This window comes from Carcharhinus amblyrhynchos, chromosome 28 (genome assembly GCF_965287045.1).
Source record: "Carcharhinus amblyrhynchos chromosome 28, sCarAmb.v2.hapA, whole genome shotgun sequence".
Taxonomy (NCBI): Eukaryota; Metazoa; Chordata; class Chondrichthyes; order Carcharhiniformes; family Carcharhinidae; genus Carcharhinus; species Carcharhinus amblyrhynchos.
This window is the reverse complement of record NC_137351.1, coordinates 9195493-9219769: the sequence shown is the minus strand read 5'-3', so window position 1 is coordinate 9219769 and position 24277 is coordinate 9195493. Positions and strand designations below refer to the sequence as shown.

Sequence of the window (24277 nt, the reverse complement as noted above, 5' to 3'; positions counted from 1 at the left end):
GTGTTAACTGTTACTATCATCTCTGTAACTATTTGGGATAAAGTTGCCTACCAGAAAGACTCAAGTAGTCAAACCAGTTAAAATCTCATTTATTTCAAACACTCCTTCCCAAGAAGTTGTCATGGTTGCTATCTTTGATTGCCACAACTGGGTGGCCTGAGAGGTTGCTTAAGAAAACGGTTAAGGAGTTAAACATGTCGGGTTAGGATTGGAATTGCTCAAAGGCCAGACCCAGCCATGGATGACAGACAGCCTTTCCTATAGGGACACTGGTCTACCATTTGGATTTTTATGGCAACTTTTACAGATACCTGAGCTTTTCACCAACAGAATTCAAACCCTAAAAAGCTCCCATTGTGTCATGTAAACTCCACTTCCAGAGGGAACCTGTCTACTGGTCCAGGAAAAAACCACTACATTACCGAATCTGACCCTTGGGAAAAGGCCTCGAGTCCATACAACTGGACACAACCAAAGTGGGAAAGGAAACCAAGCAAATCAGTAGTCGCGTCTATATGATGCCGAAACTGTGGCCTTAAAAAATGCAAAAGGTTATATGAGAAGCAAAATTCAGAGAAGTTTGAAGTTTTAGTTTGGAGACCTTGTGAAAGGATGACTCAGGTATAAGAAACAACCACACAGAAGAAAGCAGAGCACCTCCAGCTTGCACAGTTTCAAAATGTTATCAAGTGCATTGACTGATTCTGAAACTGAGCGTGTTGAATCGGCTTTTGTTAACATAATCGTTAATCCAACACATTACAACTGCAAGATTTTTGATATGTTGGCCTCATTAACACCACTAAAAGCAGGTCCAACGCAGTAATCAAACTCATCTCTGAATGGAAATTACAGGGAAGAAACCGAGGGGATGTATCTCTAACTGGCTGATTTTTACATGATACTTTGATGGGCAGATTCTCTGAATGGTAAAGAGATATTATCAGTGATAGTCAGAGTCAGATAGAGAGAAGTCCTGCATCATCATGCTTACTGTTCAATTTCAGTCCAAAGTGAATTCAAAATTCTCATTCTCAGTTACAAATCTCTTCATTCTCCCCACCTCTGCAAATGTCTGCATCCACAAGGTTATTCCAGGAGAGATGGGGGTGTAGAGATACTGTCACTAGGCTGGTAATCACCCCCCACAGAAGCTGGTGGACCTGATCATCAATTGTCCTAAAAACCCATCTAGTTGATTAATACCTTTTGGAGAAGGAAATCGCTCGTTGTTACCCAGTCTGGCCTACAGGCAACTCAAGACCCACAGCAATACAGCCCTCTGAAATGACCTAGCAAGTCACTCAGTTCAAGGGCAATTAGGGATGGACAATTAATGCTGACCTTGCCAGCAACGCCCATGTTATACAAAAGAACAAATTTATAAAGGTTCTCTGACGTTGACTTCTTGTACTTACCCCCACCACCTCTTCTGTCTCTGATCAACTGGCCAAACTCTCCCCCGCCCCACCCAGACCACATCCCTGGCCCCACACACATACACACACACGCCCAGTTGACCTGACCCCACTCTCTGCCACACTCGTCTGAACTGTTTCTTTTAATCCTTCATAAGAAATCACCCGATGCCATTTTCTGTTAGCTCTCCAAACCGTTTGGTCTCGATTCTCCTCCATGAAGCACCTTGGAATGATAGTATACGAGTTCTCAGCAGCCGTTACAGTGCTCATGATAAAGATGGTCAAAAGCTCATCATTTATGTTGAGTTCTGAAGGCAGACAGCCTCATTGAAATCTCTGCTTCATCATTTAACCTATTGGACAGAACTGTGATCAAACACTCTCCAACAGTTGAATTCCAGTTCCAATCTATGATCTGTGTTAGGTTAGCTGGTCTCATCCCAATGTTGCAGCCATGATGCTGCTGTGCTTCTGGATTAGGGAAATTTAAAAAAGTCTGGCAGGCACACCATTCTCCAGTGACTTCTGCCAGAAGAGTGTACAGGTGGACAGCAGCCTGCAACAGGATTGCGATTGAAAGTGTCACCGCACAGACTGGAATAACCTACCTATGCTTGTCCATGAAACATAGATAGAAACATAGAAGATAGGGGCAAGGAGGAGGCCATTTGGCCCTTCGAGCCTGCTCCACCATTCATTATGACCATGGTTGAAGCAGGAATGCGCTGGTAGAACCCAAAACAAAAAACAAAGGGGTGGGGGGAGGAGGTTGGAGAAAACAAGTAACCTCAACCCTGAGATGAAGACTAAATCAAGCTTCCTGCCAACCAACCTCCCTCCCCCTTTTCTAACTGTGCAACATCTGTTGCAACATCCTCAAACCATCTTACAAAACTCATCCTTGTCCATGTGCTGCGGAGGGTGTCCTTGTATTTATTTGCAAAGTCAACAGAGGTTCAGTGGAGCTGTGTTTGTTGTAACAAGTTACCAGCCACAAAAAGACAACAGCAAGGATTTGTCCAGAGGATTGAATGTTCTTCAGTGTAATGGAAAAGGGAACGCCGAGCATCAATAAGTTCACAAAGGCAATCTTGTATAGACACAGGCGACGATCCTCCCATCCCTCTGCGCTGCTTTGGTAGCTCAGCAGGCAAGGAGACTTGAGCAGAAGCCGTTTTACGGGCTCCCCATTGGGCACCACAGCCTACATGAGGCCCCAAGCACCAGATTTACAGAGTAGAACTGATTAAACTATGGAAATTCTAATTTCCGTACAATTTAAATTCCATTAGCAAGCCCAGGAGTGAAATCGCCGAGACCAAAATCTCCGGGATCAGTAGTGTCTCCTCCCCCGCCAGGAATGGTTCACTGCAGCGGAGTTTAGTATAGCTCCCCACTTGCAGGGGGTGCTCCTTGGGCATTGCCACCTTGACAGTGCCAGCCTGGGCTATTTGTCCATTGCTTGTGGCAAATTTTGATCAGTTTTGATCAACTATATGCCTGTTGTCAGGTTGAATAAAATCCCTACAGTGCAGAAGAAGGTCATTTGGCCCATCGAGTCAGTACCAATCACAATCCCACCCAGTCCCTATCCCCAGAACCCCATGCATTTACTTTAGCTAGTCCCCCTGATACTAGGGGCAATTTAGCATGGCCAATCTACCTAACCTGCACATCTATGGACTGTGGGAGGAAACTGGAGTACCTGGAGAAAATCCACACAGACATGGGGAGAACATGCAAATTCCACAGAGACAGTGACCCAAGCCAGAAATCGAACCCTGATGCTGTGAGGCAGCACTGCTAACCACTGTGCCACCGTGCCGTCCACTGCTTCCACTCCCTCCAATGGCCAACTGTGAGAACCCATGAAAGGTTGGGTACTTGATGGTCAGAGGCATTGCGGTCAGCTGCTTTATCTGACCAGCAGGTGCATCCCCGAGTGCAGTACAAGAGGAAGTACTTGGGGACTGAACCAGTGAGTTCAGGCTGGGAATGGTTTCAGGATGATGATGCAGCAAGGCTCTGAATCAGTATGAGCAATAATCTCTATTTTACAATACTCATTGTGCATTATCTTAATCCTCAGAACTCCATCCCAAGTTGAGCCTAAACTCACCAATGTAATAAGTCATTCTGACAGAAAAACACATCATAGGAAATAACAACACACCTCTTCCTCACTACTAAGTGATAAGCCCTGAGGTTAGTGTGAACTTTTAAACACTGCTCTTTGCTCAAGATCTCCAATTCCTTCCATAAACTTCAGCGATCCCCAAATTGCTACCAATATCCAGTGATACATCTGACCCGTGCCTCAATAATTTATCCGTAAGAATCCCCACTGGCCCCTTTTTCTGCTGATGATCCTATATATTGCCTTGCTTTATATCATCACTTAAGCTTAATGCAAGACAGCTGCCTCGGCTGTTTCATAAACAAATACTTGGATTCGCTTTAATGTTATGAATATTTTTGTTCTTGGACTCGGTGTAAAACAAAATGAAGTTCATCTTTACTGGAACCCAAACGAATTGCACATCAAGTTAGACTCTTTTTGCTCTTCCGCTAATCCATAAGGTCTTAAATCTGCATCAACATACACAACACTGCAGCTTCAACTGCATTAACGAGGAACAGAAACTAAAACATGTGCAAAAGATTTATTTCTTAAAAAAAAGCACTGAAAAGTTAGACACCAAGACTGAAGATGGGAGTCTATTACAACAGATCGTAAACAGGAAACCAGGCAAAGGCAGCCAACATGAACACATTAACAGTCGTCAACGTTTAAGTTTTCGCGTCCACGGCACACACGGTACAGTAAAAGATCCGTTACCTACCAGTTTGAATGGACTCGACTGCGGTATATAAAATCTAAGCCACGACATAACTCAGCACAGGGAGAAGTCTGCTTTTCACATGCTGGTAACAAGGAGAAAATGGGCTGGCTGTCTCAATTTGCCCATGACGTACAACTCAGTCAGAGGAAGTTGGGGTCGGGAGAGGGGAGGCTGGCCTTTAAAGGGTCTCAGTCAGTAAGCTGTCTGGGAGTATTAATCTCTTTAAAAAAAAAAGGAACATTTCCTCTTCCTTTCATTTTAAACTAAAACATTTTTTGCTGCCTCGTAAAGACTCTCCCACATATTTTGTAAAATGACTATGTGTCTTAAACTTTTGAATTAGACTAAAAACTAAACATTGGGGGCACTTCTGTTTGACAAAGAAAATTAACTGCCTCCAACTGTATTCTTAAGGGTTTCATTTTCTGTATTAGCCTGAAACGGTTAATGTGATGATATTAAATATCATTTTAGTCATCATTCACGTAATTGCTTTGAACCTGGTTAATGAAGATGGTGACTGGGGAATAGAACTACTCAGTGAAGCCAGAAGTATTATTTAATGCAAACCGATGTGATTATTTAGTCTTTCTTTTCAGAAGATGCACAAATCAATTGCCTGTGGGAGGGGATGTACTGCCTTTGGTCTCTTCATGGCCCTCTAACTGGTGCCAACCCACAACTATCTGCTGGGAGGTACAACAACAAAAACTTACATTCATGTAGCACCTTTAATACACGAGGTGGAGATGCTGGTGTTGGACTGGGTGGGCATAGTAAGAAGTCTTATAACACCAGGTTTATTTGGAATCAACAGCTTTCGGAGCACTGTTCGTTCATCAGCTAAGTGATGAAGGAGCAGTGTTCCGAAAGCTCATGATTCCAAATAAAGCTGTTGGACTTTAACCTGGTGTTGAGAGATTCTTATTGTACCTTTAATATAGTGACAACTACATAGGTGCTTCACTGGAACGTTATTAAACTGGATTTTACATGGAGTAATACAAGGCGATATTAGTGCAAAAACTTGGAGAAGGCGACTTTCAAGATGATCTAGAAGAAGGAGAGAGAGGTAGAGAGGTGGAAAGATTTATGGAGGGAATTCTAATGGTTAGCTCCCCCCTCCCTCCTGAAGCCCTTATCCACTCAATAATGGCGAGATGAAAATTGGTGATGTGCAAAGGTCCACATTTGGAGGAACACAGAGGTCTGGGAGAACTGTAGGGCTGATGGAAGTTACGGAGGTGAGGGCAAGTGGGATAATGCATGGATCTGGAAACAATGATTTGGGAAATTAAAGCTTCACAGCAAGAGTCAATGTGAGTCAGTGAGCAAGGTGGCGATGGGTGACAGGGAGATGGCAAGATTACTGGTTGTAGAGATTTGGATGAGCTTAAATTTACCGGGTTTGTGACATGGGACACTGGCTAGGAGAGCCTACATGGGTATGGCGTTACTTTGCTTTCAATTTTCCCTTTTCCCTATTAAAGCAGTGTCTGTCCCCTGCTTGCTATTCCTGTACAACAATACAGCGAGGGCTTAGTGCCCAGGGAAATTGTCACTGTGCATCCTACAGTACTGTACAGCAGCAATCAGAAATAAGAGGCCAGTCGTTTCAGAAAGAGATGAGGAACCACTCAGAGATTCATGAGTCTTTGGAAATCTCTTCCCCAAAAAATAGAAGGAAAACATTTGAATATTTTTAAGGCAGAGCGAGATAGATTTTTGATTTACAAGGAGTTGAAAGATTATTGAAGGAATGAGTTGAGGTTACAATCAGATCAGCCAATTCTTAGTAAATGACGGTACCTCACAAAATCCCTACAGTGCAGAAAGAGGCCATTCAGCCTATTGAGTACACACTGAGCTCTGGCAGAGCATCTTATCCGGATTGACCCCATCCCCATAAACCCCCTAATCTACACATCTTGGGACACTAAGGAATAATCTTTCATGGCAATCGCATCTACTCTCCACATCTTTGGAGTGTACGAGGAAACCGGAGCACCCAGAGGAAATCCATGCAAACTCCACTCGGACAGTCACCCAGGGCTGGAATTGAACCCCGCTCCCTGGCGCTGTGAGGCAGCAATACTAACCACTGTGCTGCACCAGTCTCAAGGGGCTGAGAGGCCTACTCCTGCTCCTAATACATATGTTTATAAATATATGTTTATTTTGTTCAAGGCTCCGGAAAAATTCCCAAAATCCTTTTTTCAGATAATGCCATGGGAAACTGTACGTCCAACTGGAGAAGGAGACAGATGGAGCCCCAGTTTCATGTCTTATTTGAAAAACAAGGCTAGAATTCTCCAATCTCGCATGCCCTGCTACCACTGCCAATGAGAATGAAGAATTTGGAGTTCACCCAGATCTCCGTTCACAGCAGTGGGACTGGAGAATCCCAGCCAATGGTGAGGTCAGAGATTCCCAGTCAACATCTCCAACAGTGCAGCTCCGTGTCAATGGTGCACTGAAATGTTGGTCTAGATCAGTCCTTGAACTGAGATGTGTTCTGTGACTTTCTGATTCACGTGAGTGTGTCATACTCAGTCACAGAATCATAGAATCCTACAGTGCAGGTGGAGGCAACTGGGCCCAGTCTGCACTGACCACAATCACACTCAGGCCCTATCCCCATACATTTACCATAGCTAATACCCCTGACACCAAGACGTAATTTAGCATGGTCAGTCAACCTAACCCACACATCTTTGGGCCGTGGGAGGAAACTGGAGCACTCGGAGGGGACCCACGTGGATGCAAAGAGAACGTGCAAACTCCACACAGACAGTGACCAAGCCGGGAATCGAATCCAGGTCCCTGGCGCTGAGAGGCAGCAGTGCTAATCACTGTGCCACACTGTCATGCTGGCACGTAGCCAGGCCAGAGCATCACTATGCTGATTAAAGAAACAGGGTGTCCTGATACCCAGAAACAGGGCTGAACTGGATAGAAGAGTTGGAAATGAGGGTAGGGAAGAGAAAAGCAGGAAGGTATCCTGTTTCTAATCGCAGACTGATAATTCCTGTTCTAAATGCAAGTGAATGGCTATTGTGCAAGGCCAATTATGGGAGCCAACTGTGAAGCCCACAGCAGTCAAACTGCTTCCTGACACTCAAACTAGACTCACAAATCAATAGCGTGACCTGTGGTGTAAAAAAAACTGAAGGTATGAAGGCACAAATGAAACTGTACCCTGCTCTGAGTGAGCGTTGTCAGGGAAGTAAGGAAGAAAATTGAGGGGGTGGAAAGGAATAAATCGATCAGATTACAAACTCACAAGCCCAGGAAATGACGTACGCAAAGTATCCAGATGATGGTGAGGCATTAAATTCACACTTATGGTTTACCACCTCCCCGACTACTTTAATGCACACTTACGCCGGCTACTACCACTGACAGGATCTCTAGTTCGTTGGAACTCAGTTGGGGATTGCAGGCTGCGGAGCTCTGCGAAAACCCAACTAGTTCGCTAAGTTGTAAACGTTAACGTTGTTTTGGGTGACATCAGTTCCGTGTGAACAACATCAATCTACAAAACCCAGAAAAGCTTGCAGAGCAGAGAGAGACTGTCAAAAAAAAATTTTTTTTCGAAAGCCAAGAGCTCCATAGCATCAATTAATTGTGATCCAGGTAATCACAGAGATATGCAGGTGCATGTAGGGCCAAATGGTCACAATCTGTACTGTTTCATTCTATCATTCAAGTGATACAAACAGTGTAGCAGCTCCAAGACTGATCAGATCTGGTTATGATCAATGTTTCAGCAGCACATAACTCTTATCTGCTGGGTAAAACTAGCAAGTTACCTGTCCTACCCTGCCTCAGACGAGTGGAACTTTGGAGGCCAATTTTCTCTTTTGAAAGGAAGTCAGTAGCAGCAGTGTGCACTATCCACAAGATGCACTGCAACAATTCACCAAAGATCCTTAGGCAGCACTTTCCAAACTCACGATCACTTCCATCTAGAAGGACAAGGGCAGCAGATACATAGGAACACCACCACCCGCAAGTTCCCCTCCAAGCCCCTCACCACCCTGACTTGGGAATATATTATTGTTCCTTTGCTGTCGCTGGGTCAAAATCTGGAATTCCCTCCTAACGGGATTATGGGTCAACCCACAGCACGTGGACTGCAGCGATTCAGGAAGGCAGCTCACCAGCATCTTCTCAGACACCTACACTGTCACAGGCATGGCACAGGCCAGTAGAATTTTGGATAACTTTTGCAGCCAATTTTCTCGATTTCGCAAGGAAGCCAGTGAAATAAAGTCGCGAGAGGTGAACTCATTTCAGAACTTGCTCTTCCTTAAGCCTCAACAAGCTACTCCAGTGCAAATGGAGCATTAGTTACTGAGCATAGATCTGTATGCCTCCTCAGAAACAAAGAATTGGAAGAAATTTGTTTTGATTATGTTTTTATGTTGTGAAATAAAAATTCTGTTTGCAGCAATCCTATAAATATAGATCTCGGTTTCAGAACACTGAGAAGCTTAAATAGAATGGCTGTAGAGAGGATGTTTCTATAACTGGTTGAGGCTAAAACTCGAGGGCACAACTTCAGAGTGAAGGCACGCTCCTTTAAAACTGAGATGAGGAGGAATCTCTTCAGCCAGAAGGTGGTGAATCTGTGGAACTCATTGCCACAGAGGGCTGTGGAGGTCAGGTCATCAAGACAGAGATAGAAAGGTTCTTGATCAATAAGGAGATCAAGGGTTGTGGGAGAAAGCAGAAGAATGGGGATGAGAACCATATCAGCCACGATTGAATGGTGGAGCAGACTCGATGGGCTGAATGGCCTAATTCTGCTTCTATATGTTAAGGTTACTGGTATCATAATCTACTACTTCTTGTCAGGTCATACATGGGTTATTTACGCTCAAAACAAATAACACTTCACTAACCACCAACAGTTCACTCTGCTTTGCAACTCTGGTGCAGAACCATTGCATCATGCAGACGCATTCCCTCCACCCTGCGCATCACAACAAGGTTGTCGAAGACTCTGCTTGCTGTCCCCCCCACTGTTCCCCACGCCACCCTCCGCCAATACTGAGGGAATAGCTTCAAACTTCACAGCAAGGAAGAGCTTTGGTTATGTAACCAAAGATGTCCCCTACTCATACTGCTAGACAACACAACGCAACATTCGAAGGACTAAAACGAAAAGTTGCACCCTAATAACACGCTTGACGTTATCAAGAGCGCTACAAATGGGGTGGGGGGGGGGTGGATTTTCAGCTGTTCGTGCCCTGCTGCCATTGCAAGCAGAATTGATCAAGAGAATTTGACATTTAGTCATATCTCCGTTCGCTGCATCAGGACCAGAGAATCCCGCCAATGTGAAAATTCTGCCCAAGGTTTTTCATTTCTACAGATTCACCTTTCTTCCTGTGATCTTTACCAGAGATATAGACAAGGACAGCAACGTTAATGCTTCCATTTATTCCCAAATCACACGTTACCAGATACAATGGCTGGAATGTTACCACCATTCACGTCAGTGGGATTTACCCATCCCGTTGCAGTGACCTGGGACTTAGCTGGGCGCCAAATTGTCTGACCTCATTGCCGTGGGAGCACAGCGCGAACGGTTGCTAAGATTGCACCCACATATTGTTCCCTTCATTGATTCTGCGTGAATATCTTGCTCTTATGAAGGGGACACTCTCACTACATGGATGCAGCAGCCGAGAATACCAAACACCACCTTCTCTCTGGGTAATTAATGGGGCCTTCCCAATGATCTCCACGTCCAAGCAATAACTGGAAAAAAAAGTCCCTTTCCCATTTCATAACCTCTGCAGATCTCAGCAACCTCATTGAGGAGAAATAGTCAGGGCCACCCTACATGGTAGGGTGAAGGGGCAGTGCACCAGGACATGTTAGTAAGAAAATTCTCACACAACCTCTTAATCATCTGACCCATAGCAGATGCATGGACAAGATAGAAAAGGCTGGAGAAGTTAGTCACTTTGTCAGTACGTACTTTGTTCTTGTGCTTTCCACTGGACATTTTGTTTTTGAGGTAGCTGAAAGTTCGATACACTTTAGTGCTGCCTTTCCCATCCAGATCCTTCCGCGTTGGACTTGGTGGCACTTGGCAATAGTCCTCTTCTGAAATGCTGTGCGATTTAAGGAAGAACAACTGTTTAAAATATCGTTTATGTTTTGCATTTAAAACTTCTGCTCAGGAGTTTCTGGAGAGTTTAATGGACAATTAAAAAAGTAACCAAAAGATGCAAAGGGATCTATCAATTATTAAACACATATTAAGTCATCTCACAACACCAGGTTAAAGTCCAAAAGGTTTATTTGGATCATGACCTTTCGGACTGCTGCTTCATCACCCTTCACCTGATGAAAGAGCAGCGCTCTGAAAGCTTGTGATTCCAAATAAACCTGTCAGACTTTAACCTGGTGCTGTGAGACTTCTTACTGTGCCTACCCCAGTCCAAAGCTGGCATTGCCACATCATAAATACAAACTGGGGATCCGGTGCCATGGAGGTACTGTCTCTGGTGGGTGTGGAGAGTGGGTTGAGGAAGTAGCTGCTTTAAGGTAGTGCCGGACTTAGTTCCCATTTGGCATTAGGTGCTAAACACGCAAACTGGAAGGTGCCAGGTTCGATCTCTAACTGAGATGTTAAGGTGGCAGAAGAACTGGAGGCACTGCAACTGGTTTCAATGCCCTCAGTTGGGGGAGGACAGAGGGAACAAGCACTGCAAAGTGATGCCCAGTGATACCTGCAGGAAAACGTGCATAAACGAGCGCAGATGAGTCTGTTGATTTGAACCGAGTTGAATGAGAATTGCTGCAGTGCAGACAGGGACATGTACCCCATCGAGTCTGCACTGACTCTAGGACAAAGTACCACATTTCCCATGACTAATCAATCAAACCTACACATCTTGGGACTGCGGGAGGGAACCACAGCACCCGGAGGAAACCCACAAACCATGGCAAGAATGTGCAAACTCCACACAGGCAGTCACCCAAGGCTGGAATTGACTCAGGATCGCTGGAGCTGAGAGGCAGCAGTGTCACTGTGCCACGCAGAATGTGGTGGAGATCCAATCAATCCTGGCATTCAAAAAGAAATTAGACAATTGTTTGAAGAAAAATTAGCAGGGTTACAGGGAAAAGACAGGGGAGTTGGTTTAGTGAGCCAATCTCTGAGTCAGCATAGAAATGACAGACTGAATGGCCTCCTCCTGAGCATTCTACGATGGGAAGATATAATCATGAGTGACTTTTCCTCCCTTTATATATGCAAGTTCACACACGAAGCTTGCTCGACAAACGTCAGCACATTCAGGACAGGAGAAGATTTGTTGGAATTTGAATCTGTATCCAAGCCCAAATAAAAGGAAGACTAAGCCTTGCTTACTAACAATGAATCTGAATCACTTACCTTGGGCCAAGGGAGTTACTGGTGGATGATCTTAAACCTAGGGAAGAGAAAAGTTCCAAGTTAGAAAAGAATTATATTGGAAAAATGCTGGAATTTGTTGATTGTTACACCTGAAAACTGGTGCAGAGATGTGAGAGCTGAGGTAACTGAAATGGGCAGCAGCTCTAACCCAATGTTTGCATACAGTCAATAGTTACACCCCAGAGTTACTGTAAAGGACATGTTTATACAGATTATGGGTATACAATAAAGTGATTGAACTATTGGACAGTCTGCATAGCTTTATTCAAATGGGCTGAATATTGATTTGGTACAGGTTCTGCCTAAGTGAAATATTTTTCTATTAGTGTCTCACATAGGCTTAGATTAATACTGCAACAAAATTACTGCGAAGATCCCTTAGTCACCACACTATGGCATCTGTTCGGGTACACCGAGGGAGAATTCAGCATAGCCAATCCATCTATCTACACACCTTTTGGACTGTGGGAGGAAACTGGAGCATCCGGAGGAAACCCAGGCAGACATGGGAAGAATGTACAAATTCCACACAGACAGTGACCCAAGATGGGAAACAAATCCTGGTCCCTGGCACTGTGAAGCAGCAGTGCTAACTACTGTGCCACCATGCCGTTGGTGTTCTACATACTGATTTTCCCTTAAACATTGAAGGCAAATAAAAGCTAAAAGGAAAATCAGAATGAGATTTAGAAATTCACATTGTTTTTAGGGCAAAGAGTGTTATAGCAGTCCGCCACACTTCTAATTGTTAAAAAGCTCAAATCAGTAAACCTCCACCTGTTCATTACAGTGCGACACATTTACAGAGGATATTTGCTTCATAAATTGTTCAATGATCCCCCACTACTAAGTACCTGAAGACCGCACTGTCTTAACCTCCCATGTGTCATACACTGACTACTTATGAAGCTTTGATTTAGAAGCTACACACAGGATGAGGGTGTTGGGTTTGGAGACAAAAGCGACACTGGGTGGAGCTGCAGGAAATCACCGAAGTGGTAGCCCTTTCCCTTTGTGCTGACAGTTCAGAGACATTTTCTGCTTTTTCCCTCTTCAGCTGTAGTTTTGTCAGCATCACAAATTGATATTCATTCTTAAGCATTTAATTATCTAGACTAATTTGAATTAATTAATGTTAATAACAAAGAATGGGAATTTGGTGCAGATAATTGAATTAACCAACATCTATCTCGGAGTAACAGATAACCTGATGTAGAACAGCAAAAGGCACATCAATCAAAACCTTTCAGACCTGATCAGTATTGACAGGGTGGATGTGAAGAGGATGTTTCCTCTTGTTGGATAACCTAGAGCTAGGGGTCATCGCTCAGTCAACAAAGAAATTATATTTTTTTATATCTCAGAAGGCTGTGAATTCCTGGAATTCTTCCTCAGAGCACAGCGGAAGAAGAGTCATTGAACATTTTTTAAAGGCAGAGCTAAATGGGTTCTTGATTAATAAGGAGTGACCGGGTATCGGGGGTAGGCAGGAACGTGGGGTTGAAGTTACAACCTGGTCAGCTCTGACCTTATTGAGGGATGCAGCAGGCTCAAGGGACTGAGTGGCCTATTCCTGCACCTAATTGTATGTTTGTTTCCTGGCAGATACCACAAAAGTGGACCACCCATCCATCTTGACCTTCACTTCATTGCAGCTTATTTTTCTGAATTACCGAGTCATAAATTCATAGAAATCCTATAGTGCAGAAGGAGGCCATTTGGCCCATCAAGTCTGTACCGACAACAATCCCACCCCAGGCCCTATCCCCACACATTTACCCACCTAATCCCTCTAATCTACATCCTGGGACACTAAGGAGCAATTTAGCATGATCAAATTGACCTAACCTTCACATCTTTAGGCTGAGAGAGGAAACCGGAGGAAACCCATGCAGACACAGGGAGAATGTGCAAACTCCACACAGACAGTGTCCCAAGCTGGGTATCAAACCCAGGTCCCTGGAACTGTGAGGCAGCAGTGCTAACTACTGTGCCGTCAACTGATGAACTCACGCTTTAAAAGAAAACAATTGTATTTGACCTCTCTAAGGGCAGAATAGTAATCCCCAGGAGCCAACAAAATATGAGTAATCTGGTGATGAAAGACTGCGCACTTCTTTTCGAAGACCCAGGATTGAAAGCATACCAACATTTAGAAAAAGAAAGAGGACAAAATGAGTCAGAAACTCTGGATCGAGGAAGGAGGAAGGGGTAGGGAGTGAGCAGGGCAGTTTCTCTCTCTCTTGAGATAAGCACTAAATGCACAAGGAATGGAATTGGATTTTCCATCAATTGTGTGCCATTTTTCTGAAAGAAATTAAACTACTTTTCTTAACAATCAAAACGCTCTATTTATTTAAACATATCACAAAACAGTCTGCGCATCGCCATGGGTTCCAGAAGTGAACATAACAGAATCCCTACAGAGCAGAAGGAGACCATTCTGCTCATCGAGCTTGCACCTACAATAACTCCATCCAAGCTCTGTCCTTCCACATATTTACTCTGCTAGTCTCCCTGACACTTGGGCAATTGAGTATTACCAATCAACCTAACCAACACAACTGTGGACTGTGGGAGGAAACAAGAGCATTTGGAGGAAACCCACGCAGACTCCACACAGACAATGACCTGAGGCCAGAATTGAACCCGAGTCCCCGACACTGAGGGTGCAGTGCTAACCTCTGTGCTGCCATAGGTCACAAATATCTGGCTGCATATGACTGGGCATACTATACATTCTGAACAGAACACTTCAAATTCTGCTGCTGTGCTGTTACTATTACTATAATTAACTTGCATTTTATCACTAAACTTTTCTCCATGATGACACTACTTTTTTTTAAAACCCAGTTGAACCTCTATCTACCAGCCAGTAAAGGACTCGAGCCCCAAGATGGGAAAGTGTTACCAATGAGTTACCAATGGCGGGAGGGGGCCTTCTGGTCCTGATAACAGTGACTACATCTCCATGGCAGGTTCTCCAGAGGCAGAGAGTACGTGGCATGCAAAATCCCATAGCCATTGGCAGGGCTGGAGGAACCCACTGCCAGCCAATGGTGGGTCACCTATGTTGCCAAAAAATAGGGGAGCAGGTGCATGGGGGGGGGGCATGTTGGCGGCAGAAAATCCCATCCATAATGTCCATCCTTGTTCAAATGTGCAGTAAGCTGAGGGGGGCCATACATCTCAACTCTAAGCCTCATCAACAAACATTCTCACACATGGTGTATACTGAGTGGCACCATGAACCAAATATTTCCTTCTTCCTCACCCAGGAGTAACATTAATTTCTATACAATTTCATGTAGATCAGGATAGTTATTTACAGATGGAACATCCTCTAGCATCGCAATAGTGATATTGCCACTGATAACCAGATGAAAATTTGTGCAGTGTGCATAACCTGGGAGTTGGATGCTTAGCTGAGTGATACGGCTAGTGTTCCCAGGTGGACAAGTCACCGAAGGGCATCATCAATGGCTGGGATTTTTGTGGGAAAGATCAAAGAAACTCACATCTTGGTCACGGAGCAAACAATGTGGAAATGGAAGCAGCCAGTCTACACTCATCCAACTTCCATCCAAATGCACTTTCCAATCCAGCAGGAATGGAATAGTGTTAACAGTTCTAGCGAATGACATTCCAGTTACCCAGAATTTGTCACAGAAATAGATCATTTGGCCTGATGTTGGTGTTCAGGTTTCAGATGAGTCTGCTCCTATTCCTCTTCAAAGAGCAAAGAAAATTACAGTACAGTAACAGGTCCTTTGGCCCTCCAAGCCTGCACCAACCATGCTGCCCATCTGAACTAAAGCCCCTTACCCTTCCGGGGACCATATCCCTTTTCTTACCTCCTATTCATGTATTTGTCCAGACACTCTTGAACATATAGCCCTGTCAGCATAACCTTCCATTTAAAAGTCTTCAAAAGCAAATGGAGATGGGCGAAATGGACAGAAACATGGCAGATGGAACTTAACACAAAGAAGTGTGGTTGTGAGTTTAGTTGTGACTGTCAGAATTGGGAAGGACAGTTCCAATTCTGAGATATCTTACAGAATATAATGTCTGCTCAATTTCTTCCTCCAAAGGTATTTAACCTCTGTCAACACTGCAGACAAAATCCAAATTGTCATTCTTCATGTGGGATTGTACATTTTGAGAGACAGCAAGCTATTCAACACTTAAAGTCATCATGTCAGAGTCCTAACTCTCGTCCCTCCCTCAAGTTCTACCTTGTAGCAATCAACATCAGCACATTGACAATGTGTGTCGTTGCCTGCAGAGTCTCCTCACCCCAGTTATATTACAATAGTGCGTGCAAATCAAATTAATTTAACAAAAAAGATGTGCTTTACTCTGGGGTAACCACTCAACAGTGCGAGATCTGGGGTTCCCTCTTTCGGGGTGACTACTCCTCAGAAAGAAGAACTGGAGAGTAAAAGTAATAACGGGAAATCCCAGCAGAAAGCTCGGTCATGCGCGATAAGAGCTGAACGAAACAGATGGCCCACTCTACAGATAGAATGACAGCTCTTCCAGCCTCAATAAATATCATGAAATATTACCTCTTCATTAACATGAATGACTCTAATTTAATTGTGTTTCTGAATTGCAGTCATTGCTGAGTTTAGACACAATACTCCCAGAACTGAAACAAATTTGAAACGAGCCCAGATTACGTGTATAGAGTTTCTCTGTTCACTGGTTCTGGGAAGGGCTGCAGTATTATATAGTGCATCAGAAACTACAGGATGGCACATTGCCAGTATTTTAATCTGCGATTTTTGGCAGCCCACGCAAGCTAATGGCCACTAAAATATATGGATATATTTTTCTGCCAGCTTTCTCCTCCCCCATTTCAAAGGCTCTGGTTGTTTGTTGGGATACAGCATGGGTTCTTGTTCAAATATCCAGTAAGTCGAGACGAGCTTATCCAACCATGCAAGACTTCACTGCTCAACCCCAACCCAGCATCAGCAAATATTTACATCCAATTTCTAGCAGGGTTTCTGGCTTATCAGTTACAGTGGTAGCCAAAGTGGGAAGCACGGTGGCACAGTGGTTACGACTGCTGCCTCACAGAGCCAGGAATATGGATTCAATTTCTAGCTTGGGTCAGTGGCTGTGTGGAGTTTGCATGTTCTCCTTGTGTCTGCGTGGGTTTCCTCTGCATGCTCTGGTGTCCTCCCACAGTCTGAAAGACATGCTCGTTAGGTGGAATGGCCACACTAAATTGCCCCTCAGTGTACCTGAACAGACGCCAGAGTGTGGCAAATAGGGAATTTTCACAGTAGCTTCATTGCAGTATTAATGTAGGCCTACTCATGACACTAATAATTTTTTAAAAATTAAATAAAGATTTCCATCTTTTTGGCCTAGGAGTAACACCAACTTCTACACAATTTCACTCACATCAGGATAATTAAATACAAATGAAACACCATCTATAATCTCAACAGCATTCTGTTCTTTTAACCACATACTAAAATTCAAGACATGAACCCAAAAATTTTGGCAAAATGGAACATTTCTTGGAGGTGTTACGGGAAAAACTGTAGACCACCCGAGCTAATTTCAGGCAGTGTATAGGAAAATTGTCATCTTAAACCTTCTTTTAGTTGGTAACAACCCAAGTTTGGATCACCGAAGACTTTAATCAATCAATGATAACCAAGGCTCTGGCAGCTTAAACTGACATTAGACATATTTTCCAGTGAAACCCTTAGAAGCGAAGGACATTGAACAATGAGATTTTCCAAATAACATTAAATTGGAGCAAAGTGGAATGCCTCAGCAGGGTGTTCTTAAGTGTTTTTTTTCTAGGTGGGCTATGGGCAAGTGAAGTGCAAACAGTTTACAAAGAATGCACTTATAATTTTGCAGCACACAAGGTTAGAAATCTTCTGTCCTTAAAATGAGTTGGAATTCTGATCGTGCTTTGTAACAGAACCCAAGAGAGAAACTCATTCTGCATAATAAGGAAGCCATGAGATGAGTGCATTTTATGACTCGGCAAATAGCAACTTCAACTACATATGAATATTAGCAACATGGTGGTGAACGCTGTTTCCTTACAGCGCCAGGGACCCGGTTTTGATTCCCAGCTTGGGTCACTGGCTGTGTGGAGTCTGCACGTTCTCTCCATGTTTGCGTGCGTTTCCTCCGGCTGTTCTGGTTTCCTCCCACAGTCTGAAAGATGTGCTGCTTAGGTGCACTGATGCTAAATTCTCCCTCAGTGTATCCAAACAGGTGCCGGTGTGTGGCGAGTAGGGAATTTTCACAGTAACTTCATTGCGCTGCTAACGTAAGACCACTTGTGACAATAATAAAACAAATTAACAAAATTCCTGAAATATAACTATACCTAACCAGCTATGGTAAGGTATCTCAAGAGTTCACAGGCCTATTAACCAGTCCTTTGAAATATTTGTAAGTAAATGCTTAAAAGAATAAATTACAACAAGGTTTACTTACTATCTGACTCATCATCACTTGAAGAGGAACCAAGAGAAAAGACAGTTTTAGGCTTAGGAAGGAGTGGAGAAATGTTCAGGGAAAAGGAGATTCTCTTCTTGGGCCTGGCACGTCCAGGTTCTGTTAACAGCAGAATTAGAGCATGCATTTCATTGAAAGGAATCACAGGTTCATCTGACATCTGCCTACAACTCTTGCATGACGAGTGAAGCAAAATGTCAAGCAGCAAGGTGCACAGGGTGGATGCAGATTAATGGGAATGATTAAATCACCGGGTGATAATTGACACTCATTGTAAAGAATGAGAGAGAGTAGACTTAAAGTCTGGAGATACTTCAAAGCATTCGCTGATTAGATTTTAATGACAGATGAATTGTTCCAGGTAACGAACCAATTTTAATCTTTTTTTTATTTTAACTCGGAAGTTGGAAAAGAATTCAAACCAATCTGTCCACTGGCTCCTCCTCAGTTTACACTTCTGTCAGGGCTCGGTTTGCAAAATCTATCCTCCCATTTATCTCTATCAGGAGAAATGTTGTCACTGGGATTTCAGTTAAACAAATTGGAGAGCGTGCTAAATTTCCAGATTGTGTTCACTTGACATGTGAAGAAGCAACAATAACTCAAGTTTTCTTGCTTCCAAAGTTGTCTCGTCAGAAGACGACATTTGACTGAAGCAATGGCAGGAAAGGGCGGGACGGTGGCACAGTGGTTAGCACTGCTGCCTCACAGCACCGGGGACCTGGGTTCAATCCCACTCTTGGGTGTCTGCATTGGTGTGGAGTTTGCACGTTCACCCAGTCTCTGCACGGGTTCCTCCCACAGTTGCACCTGTTCGGGTACACTGAGGGAGAAATTAGCATGGTCAATGCATCTAACCAGTACGTCTTTCAGACTAAGGGAAGAAACTGGACCGCCCGGAGGGAGGAAACCCCTGCAGACATGGAGAGAACATGCAGACTCTGCGCACACAGTGACCCAAGCTGGGAATCGACCCCGGGTCCCTCATGTTATGAGACAGCAATGCTAACCACTGTGCCATTGTGCTGGGAAATAGGGTGGGGGGTGAGCCAGGGTAAGATGATCTTTTGGAGAGTTGGTGCACCCTCAGTGAGTTGAAAGGCTTCCTCCTGTGCTGTAGGGATTCTGTGGTTCTATGTTATTGACGGGTCCAATTTGACTGCATAATCATTGAGTACTATACACTACACCTACTGACACGACATTTAATATACTTGACGTTCATGGCAATTACAGTGGGGCTGTTTTAGCGCTGTGGCATGGAAAGAAACAGAATTAGTTGGAGAAACTCAAATGTGGCTACTGGGGATATGAAATTGGTTGGTGACCATACATTAAAATATTTGGAGAGGAAAAGTAACCCAGGGCAGTAATTCACCAAAATTGGGGGTGAAAGTGATTTGCTGAGGATGGGGTGGTGACCATGGGTTTGTGAGGCAGATCGTACCTGAGGACAGGCCCTTGATATTTGTGCGGAAACTCTGCAAAAGCAACTCATCTGGTGCCTTTTCCCTATGGTTCTGCAAATATTTCCTCTTCCATGGAAGCATAGTGATGAGCACTACTACCTCGCAGCACCAGGGACTCAGGTTCAATTTCAGCCTCGGGTGACTGTGTGGAGCCTGTACGTTCTCCCAATGTATGTGAGAGTCTCTCCGGCTACTGCTGTTTCTTGCCACATTCTAAAGATGTGCAGGTTAGGTGGGTCTGCCACGTGAAATTGCCCCTTAATGTCCCAAGGTGTGTAGGTTAGGGGGATTAGCAGGTTAGATGCGTAGGTTACGGGGGGGGGGGGGGGGGGGGGGGGGGGGGGGGTAGGGCCTGGAGCTAAGATGCTTCACTAGAGGGCAGGTGCTGACTCAATGGGCTGAGTGCCCCCGCTCCTATGTACTGTGGGGATTCCAGGACAGGACTGAAAGTTGTGCGGTCAACAATTTAGTGGGAAACGGCATTGGGAAACTAACAGGTAGATCGCAAGGACAAGATGAGATCTATGAGGGAATTAGTGAAGGAGGCTAGATAAGAGGGAGAAACTGCTCCCATTGGTTGGGTCAAACCATAAGTTTTAAGGTTCTCAGAAAAGAAAGATTGAAGGGAGGAGTTAGGAGATTTAAAATTAGAGCAGAGGGATTCAGGGATGGGAATTTCTCCCAGGAGAGGTCGGAGCAAGATCTATTGTCAATAAAGGGAATTCAATAATTATTTGAAAACACAAAATGCAGAGGATTTTGGGGTATGGTAAGACTATGACTAAATGAAAAGCTTCACCACAGTCAGCACCAACACTGTGGGCCAAATCTCCTCCTCCTGGTTTTAAAACTGCATGATTTGTTTTAGTTAGATGAGCCAGTAGTTTTCAGAGTTGATGCATGTAGAGCTGACAGCTATGATTCTCACTTACCTCAATTCTCAGAAGACAGCAAAAACAAAACGATGAGTTATTTTCCAGTCACTGATTACCATTGCACAAATTTCTAAATTAAAGATTGGTGTATCATCAAGAAGCATTTGCTTACTTCCTTTTGTTACGTCGCTATATTAGGACACAGCTTTTCATTTTCTATCTGGAACCTTTTATGGAACTTAGGTTATGTACTTTGCTCAGGCTGTTTGTTTAACCCATCACTTCACTGCTGCCTCACAGTGCCAGGAACCCAGATTTGATTCCCAGCTTGGGATCACTGTCTGTGCAGAGTCTGCATGTTCTTCCCATGTCCCGTGGGTTTTTTCAGGTGCTCCAGTTTCCTCCCATGGTCCGATCAGTGTGCTGGTTAAGGTGCATTGGCCACGCTAACTTCTCACTTAGTGTACCCAAACGGGCGCCAGAGTGTGGTGACTAGGGGATTTTCACAGTGGCTTCATTGCAGTGTTAATGTAAACCTACTTGTGAAACCAATAAAGAAACTTTAAAACTCATTGGTCTTCTATTATTTTATGTAAACACGAACATTTTCCAACAGCACTCTAATAATACGTTATTAACCCCATGTCTCAATTCATGTAGTGACTCATCCCTTCTGAAATGCTGACTTGTACATTGCTTAACTTAACCAAAGTCACTGACAGTCATTACTTCAGCCTGATACAAGAACGGCTCAAACTCTGCAAGGATCTGTTCAGGAAAAGCAAACTAACTCATCGACTTCCAAAGGAAGTGGCCAGACCTCAGTTTGATAGTTGCAGTTAGCGATTCTTCAAGACATCTTAGAACAGAAAGCTACTTGTATTCGCGCTGCTTCCCATTTTCAACAAACACTAGAAAGTCATTCATCAGCCAGCTGCTTATGCTTTTTAATCTTTTATGTATAATTTTGGTCACTAACTTGAACTATTTTTAGAAATGCAACATTAATTGCTGTTTGTTGCAGCTGATAGACATTAAAATGATTTGAGACTAGGCCTGGCACCTTTGAAGGACAGTGTTTCCCCCACATCAAGGGCAGCTGCCAATATTTTCAAACTGCTGCAATAAATTAAGAGTATGTGCAAGCACAAAGCTTTACTTTTTGGTGTTGGAATACTAGATGTGTTAACTTTTGCAAAGAGCTCATTGTCCCGACAACCCCTGGCAAACTTCATGATGTTTAAAGGTATTGTTCTAATGCCAAGCTACTCCTGTCAACTCCCAACGCCGGGTCATCACGCAGCTGGCCGGAATACCAAAGATTAACTTGCCTGATTGGAATCTCAGAATCACCACAGTTCAGAAAGAGCCATTCGGCCCATTGAGCCTGCACCAGCAACTATCCCCACCCAGGACCTGTCCCCGTGACACTACGTTTTTTTTTACCCTGCTAATTCTCCTGACACTAAAGGGCAATTTAGCATGACCAATACACCTAACCTACACATCAGTGAACTGTGGGAGGAAACCGGAGCACCCGGAGAAATCCCCACGCAGACACGAGGAGAACGTGCAAACTCCTGACAGACAGTGACCCGAGGCGGGAATTGAACCCAGGTCCCTGGCACTGAGAGGCAGCAGTGCTAACCACTGTGCCACCGTGCAATTAGTCCACACTTTCTACAGGAGGACTCTGCCCTTGTGACAATAACAAATTTAGCTTCTTCCTTATGTGCACTAAAATGGGTAAACGCTTACCATCCATATTCACACTACCTGCTCTTAGTCAATGATTACCATTAAGGCAAAATGCAGCCTAGATGTTGGGAACTGATAAACCTGGCACATTATTAAAGCTACTTTGAAAACATGGATATCCTGGATCTCAAAACCTCAGGACCCGAAGTTCCTAACTCTTGCACCATAGAGTCAATAGGACATTACTACACAGGAGGCTATTCGGCCCAGTGAATCCATACCAGCTCTTCATCGAGTAGTTGATTCATTTCCATTTCCTTGCTAGATCCCTGGAGCTGCCCATCAATTTCCTTTCAAAGTCATGGATTATTTTCCTTTCCACCACCCGCACGGGGAAGGTCCAGATCATTAACACATGCTGTATAAAAATATTCTTCCGCATACTCCATTCTCCCTGTATTTTTTGTAAAGCACCTTGAGCAATTAAAGGCGTTATATAAATTCATAGGATCCCTATAGTGCAGAACCAGGCCATTCAGCCCATCAAGTCTGCACCAACAATAAGCCCCATCCAGGCCCTATCCCCGTTACCCTATGTATTTACACTACTAATCCCCTTGGGCAATTTAGCATGGCCAATCAACCTACCCTGCACATCTTTGGACTGTGGAAAGAAACCAGAGCAACTGGAGGAAACATACGTGTGTGTGTGTGTGTGTGTGTGTGTTGGGGGGGCAGGGGGCAGGCTAGCAGAAACAGGTAATAGCCTATGAATTCACCACATCTCTTGACCATCACTGAACTCTGCTCCTGCCTTAGTTCTTCAGCCACTGAAACCCTCATTCATGCCTTTGTGGCCTCTAGGTCTGACTATATTAACATACACTCAGCCAGCCTCCCACTTCCTAAACTTAATATCATTCAGATTTGTGCTGCTGGTATTCCAACTCACATCAAAACTCGCTCACCCATCACCTATGCTCAACGGCCCACACTGGCTCCTTGATCGAAAAACTCTCATCCCAGTTTCCAAATCCCTCTCTGGTCTTATTCCTCCCGCCTCTAATCTCCTCCAACCTTGCAACTATTGGAGATCTATCTGCAGAACGGTGACTCAGTGGTAAAGCACTGCTGCCTCACAGCGTCAGGGACCTGGCTTCAACTCTGGCTTCAGGTCATCGTCTGTGTGGAGTTTACATGTTTTACTTGTGTCTGTATGGGATTCCTCTGGGTGCTCCGGTTTCTTCCCACAGTCCAAAGATGTGTGGGTTAGGTTGGTTGGCCACGCTAAATTGACCCTAGTGTCAGGTGGATTAGCGGGGTAAATATTTGGGGTTATGGGAATAGGCCCTGGATGGGATTGTGGTCAGTCCTGAATGGCCTCATGATCTCAGCGGTCCTCCAATTCTGGCCTCTTGAGAATCCCTGATTTTAATCACTATAAGACAATAAGAAGTCTGACAACACCAGGTTTAAGTCCAACTGATTTATTTGATTGTAAACTCACAAGCTTTGAGCTTGTGAGTTTACTATCTTACTGTGTTTACCCCAGTCCAACGCTGGCATCTCCACATCATTTAATCACTATACCATTGGCAATCACACCTTAAATCTACCTAGGCCCTAAACTCTGGATGTCCCTCCTTCAATCTGTCTTATTTTCTTCCTTTGAAATGCTGCTTGAAAGCCAATTCTTTAACCAAGCTTTGCTCGCCTGCTCTAATAACTTATGAGGCTCAGCGTCATAATGGCACGGTAGTTAGCACTGTTACCTTACAACACCACCTGGGTTCGATTCCCAGCTTGGGTTAGTGTCTGTGCGGAGTCTGCACGTTCTCCCCATGTCTGCATTGGTTCCTATGGGTGTTCTGGTTTCCTCCCACAGTCCAAAAGATGTGCTGGTTAAGTGCTTTGACCGTGCTAAGTTCTCCCTCAATGTACCCGAACAGGCGCCGGAGTGTGACAACTAGGGGATTTCACAGTAACTTCTTTGCAATGCCAATACAAGCTTACTGGTGACACTAATAAATAC

At 44.2% G+C, this 24277-nt stretch overlaps 1 protein-coding gene across 6 annotated transcripts in view; it reads right to left on the bottom strand.

Moving 5' to 3' along the window:
• LOC145359690 (A-kinase anchor protein 13-like) overlaps positions 1–24277 on the bottom strand; it is a 415021-nt gene that overhangs the window by 82274 nt on the left and 308470 nt on the right. For 4 of the 6 annotated variants that reach the window (XM_080214440.1, XM_080214441.1, XM_080214442.1 and 1 more), the window contains 3 exons: positions 18183–18302; positions 11682–11718; positions 10257–10392 (listed from right to left, as the gene is read on the bottom strand). In XM_080214440.1, the coding sequence (XP_080070566.1) occupies positions 10257–10392; positions 11682–11718; positions 18183–18302 (293 nt within the window). The remainder of the gene's footprint in view (positions 1–10256; positions 10393–11681; positions 11719–18182; positions 18303–24277) is intronic. The other 2 variants (XM_080214444.1, XM_080214445.1) reach the window with 1 other exon arrangement.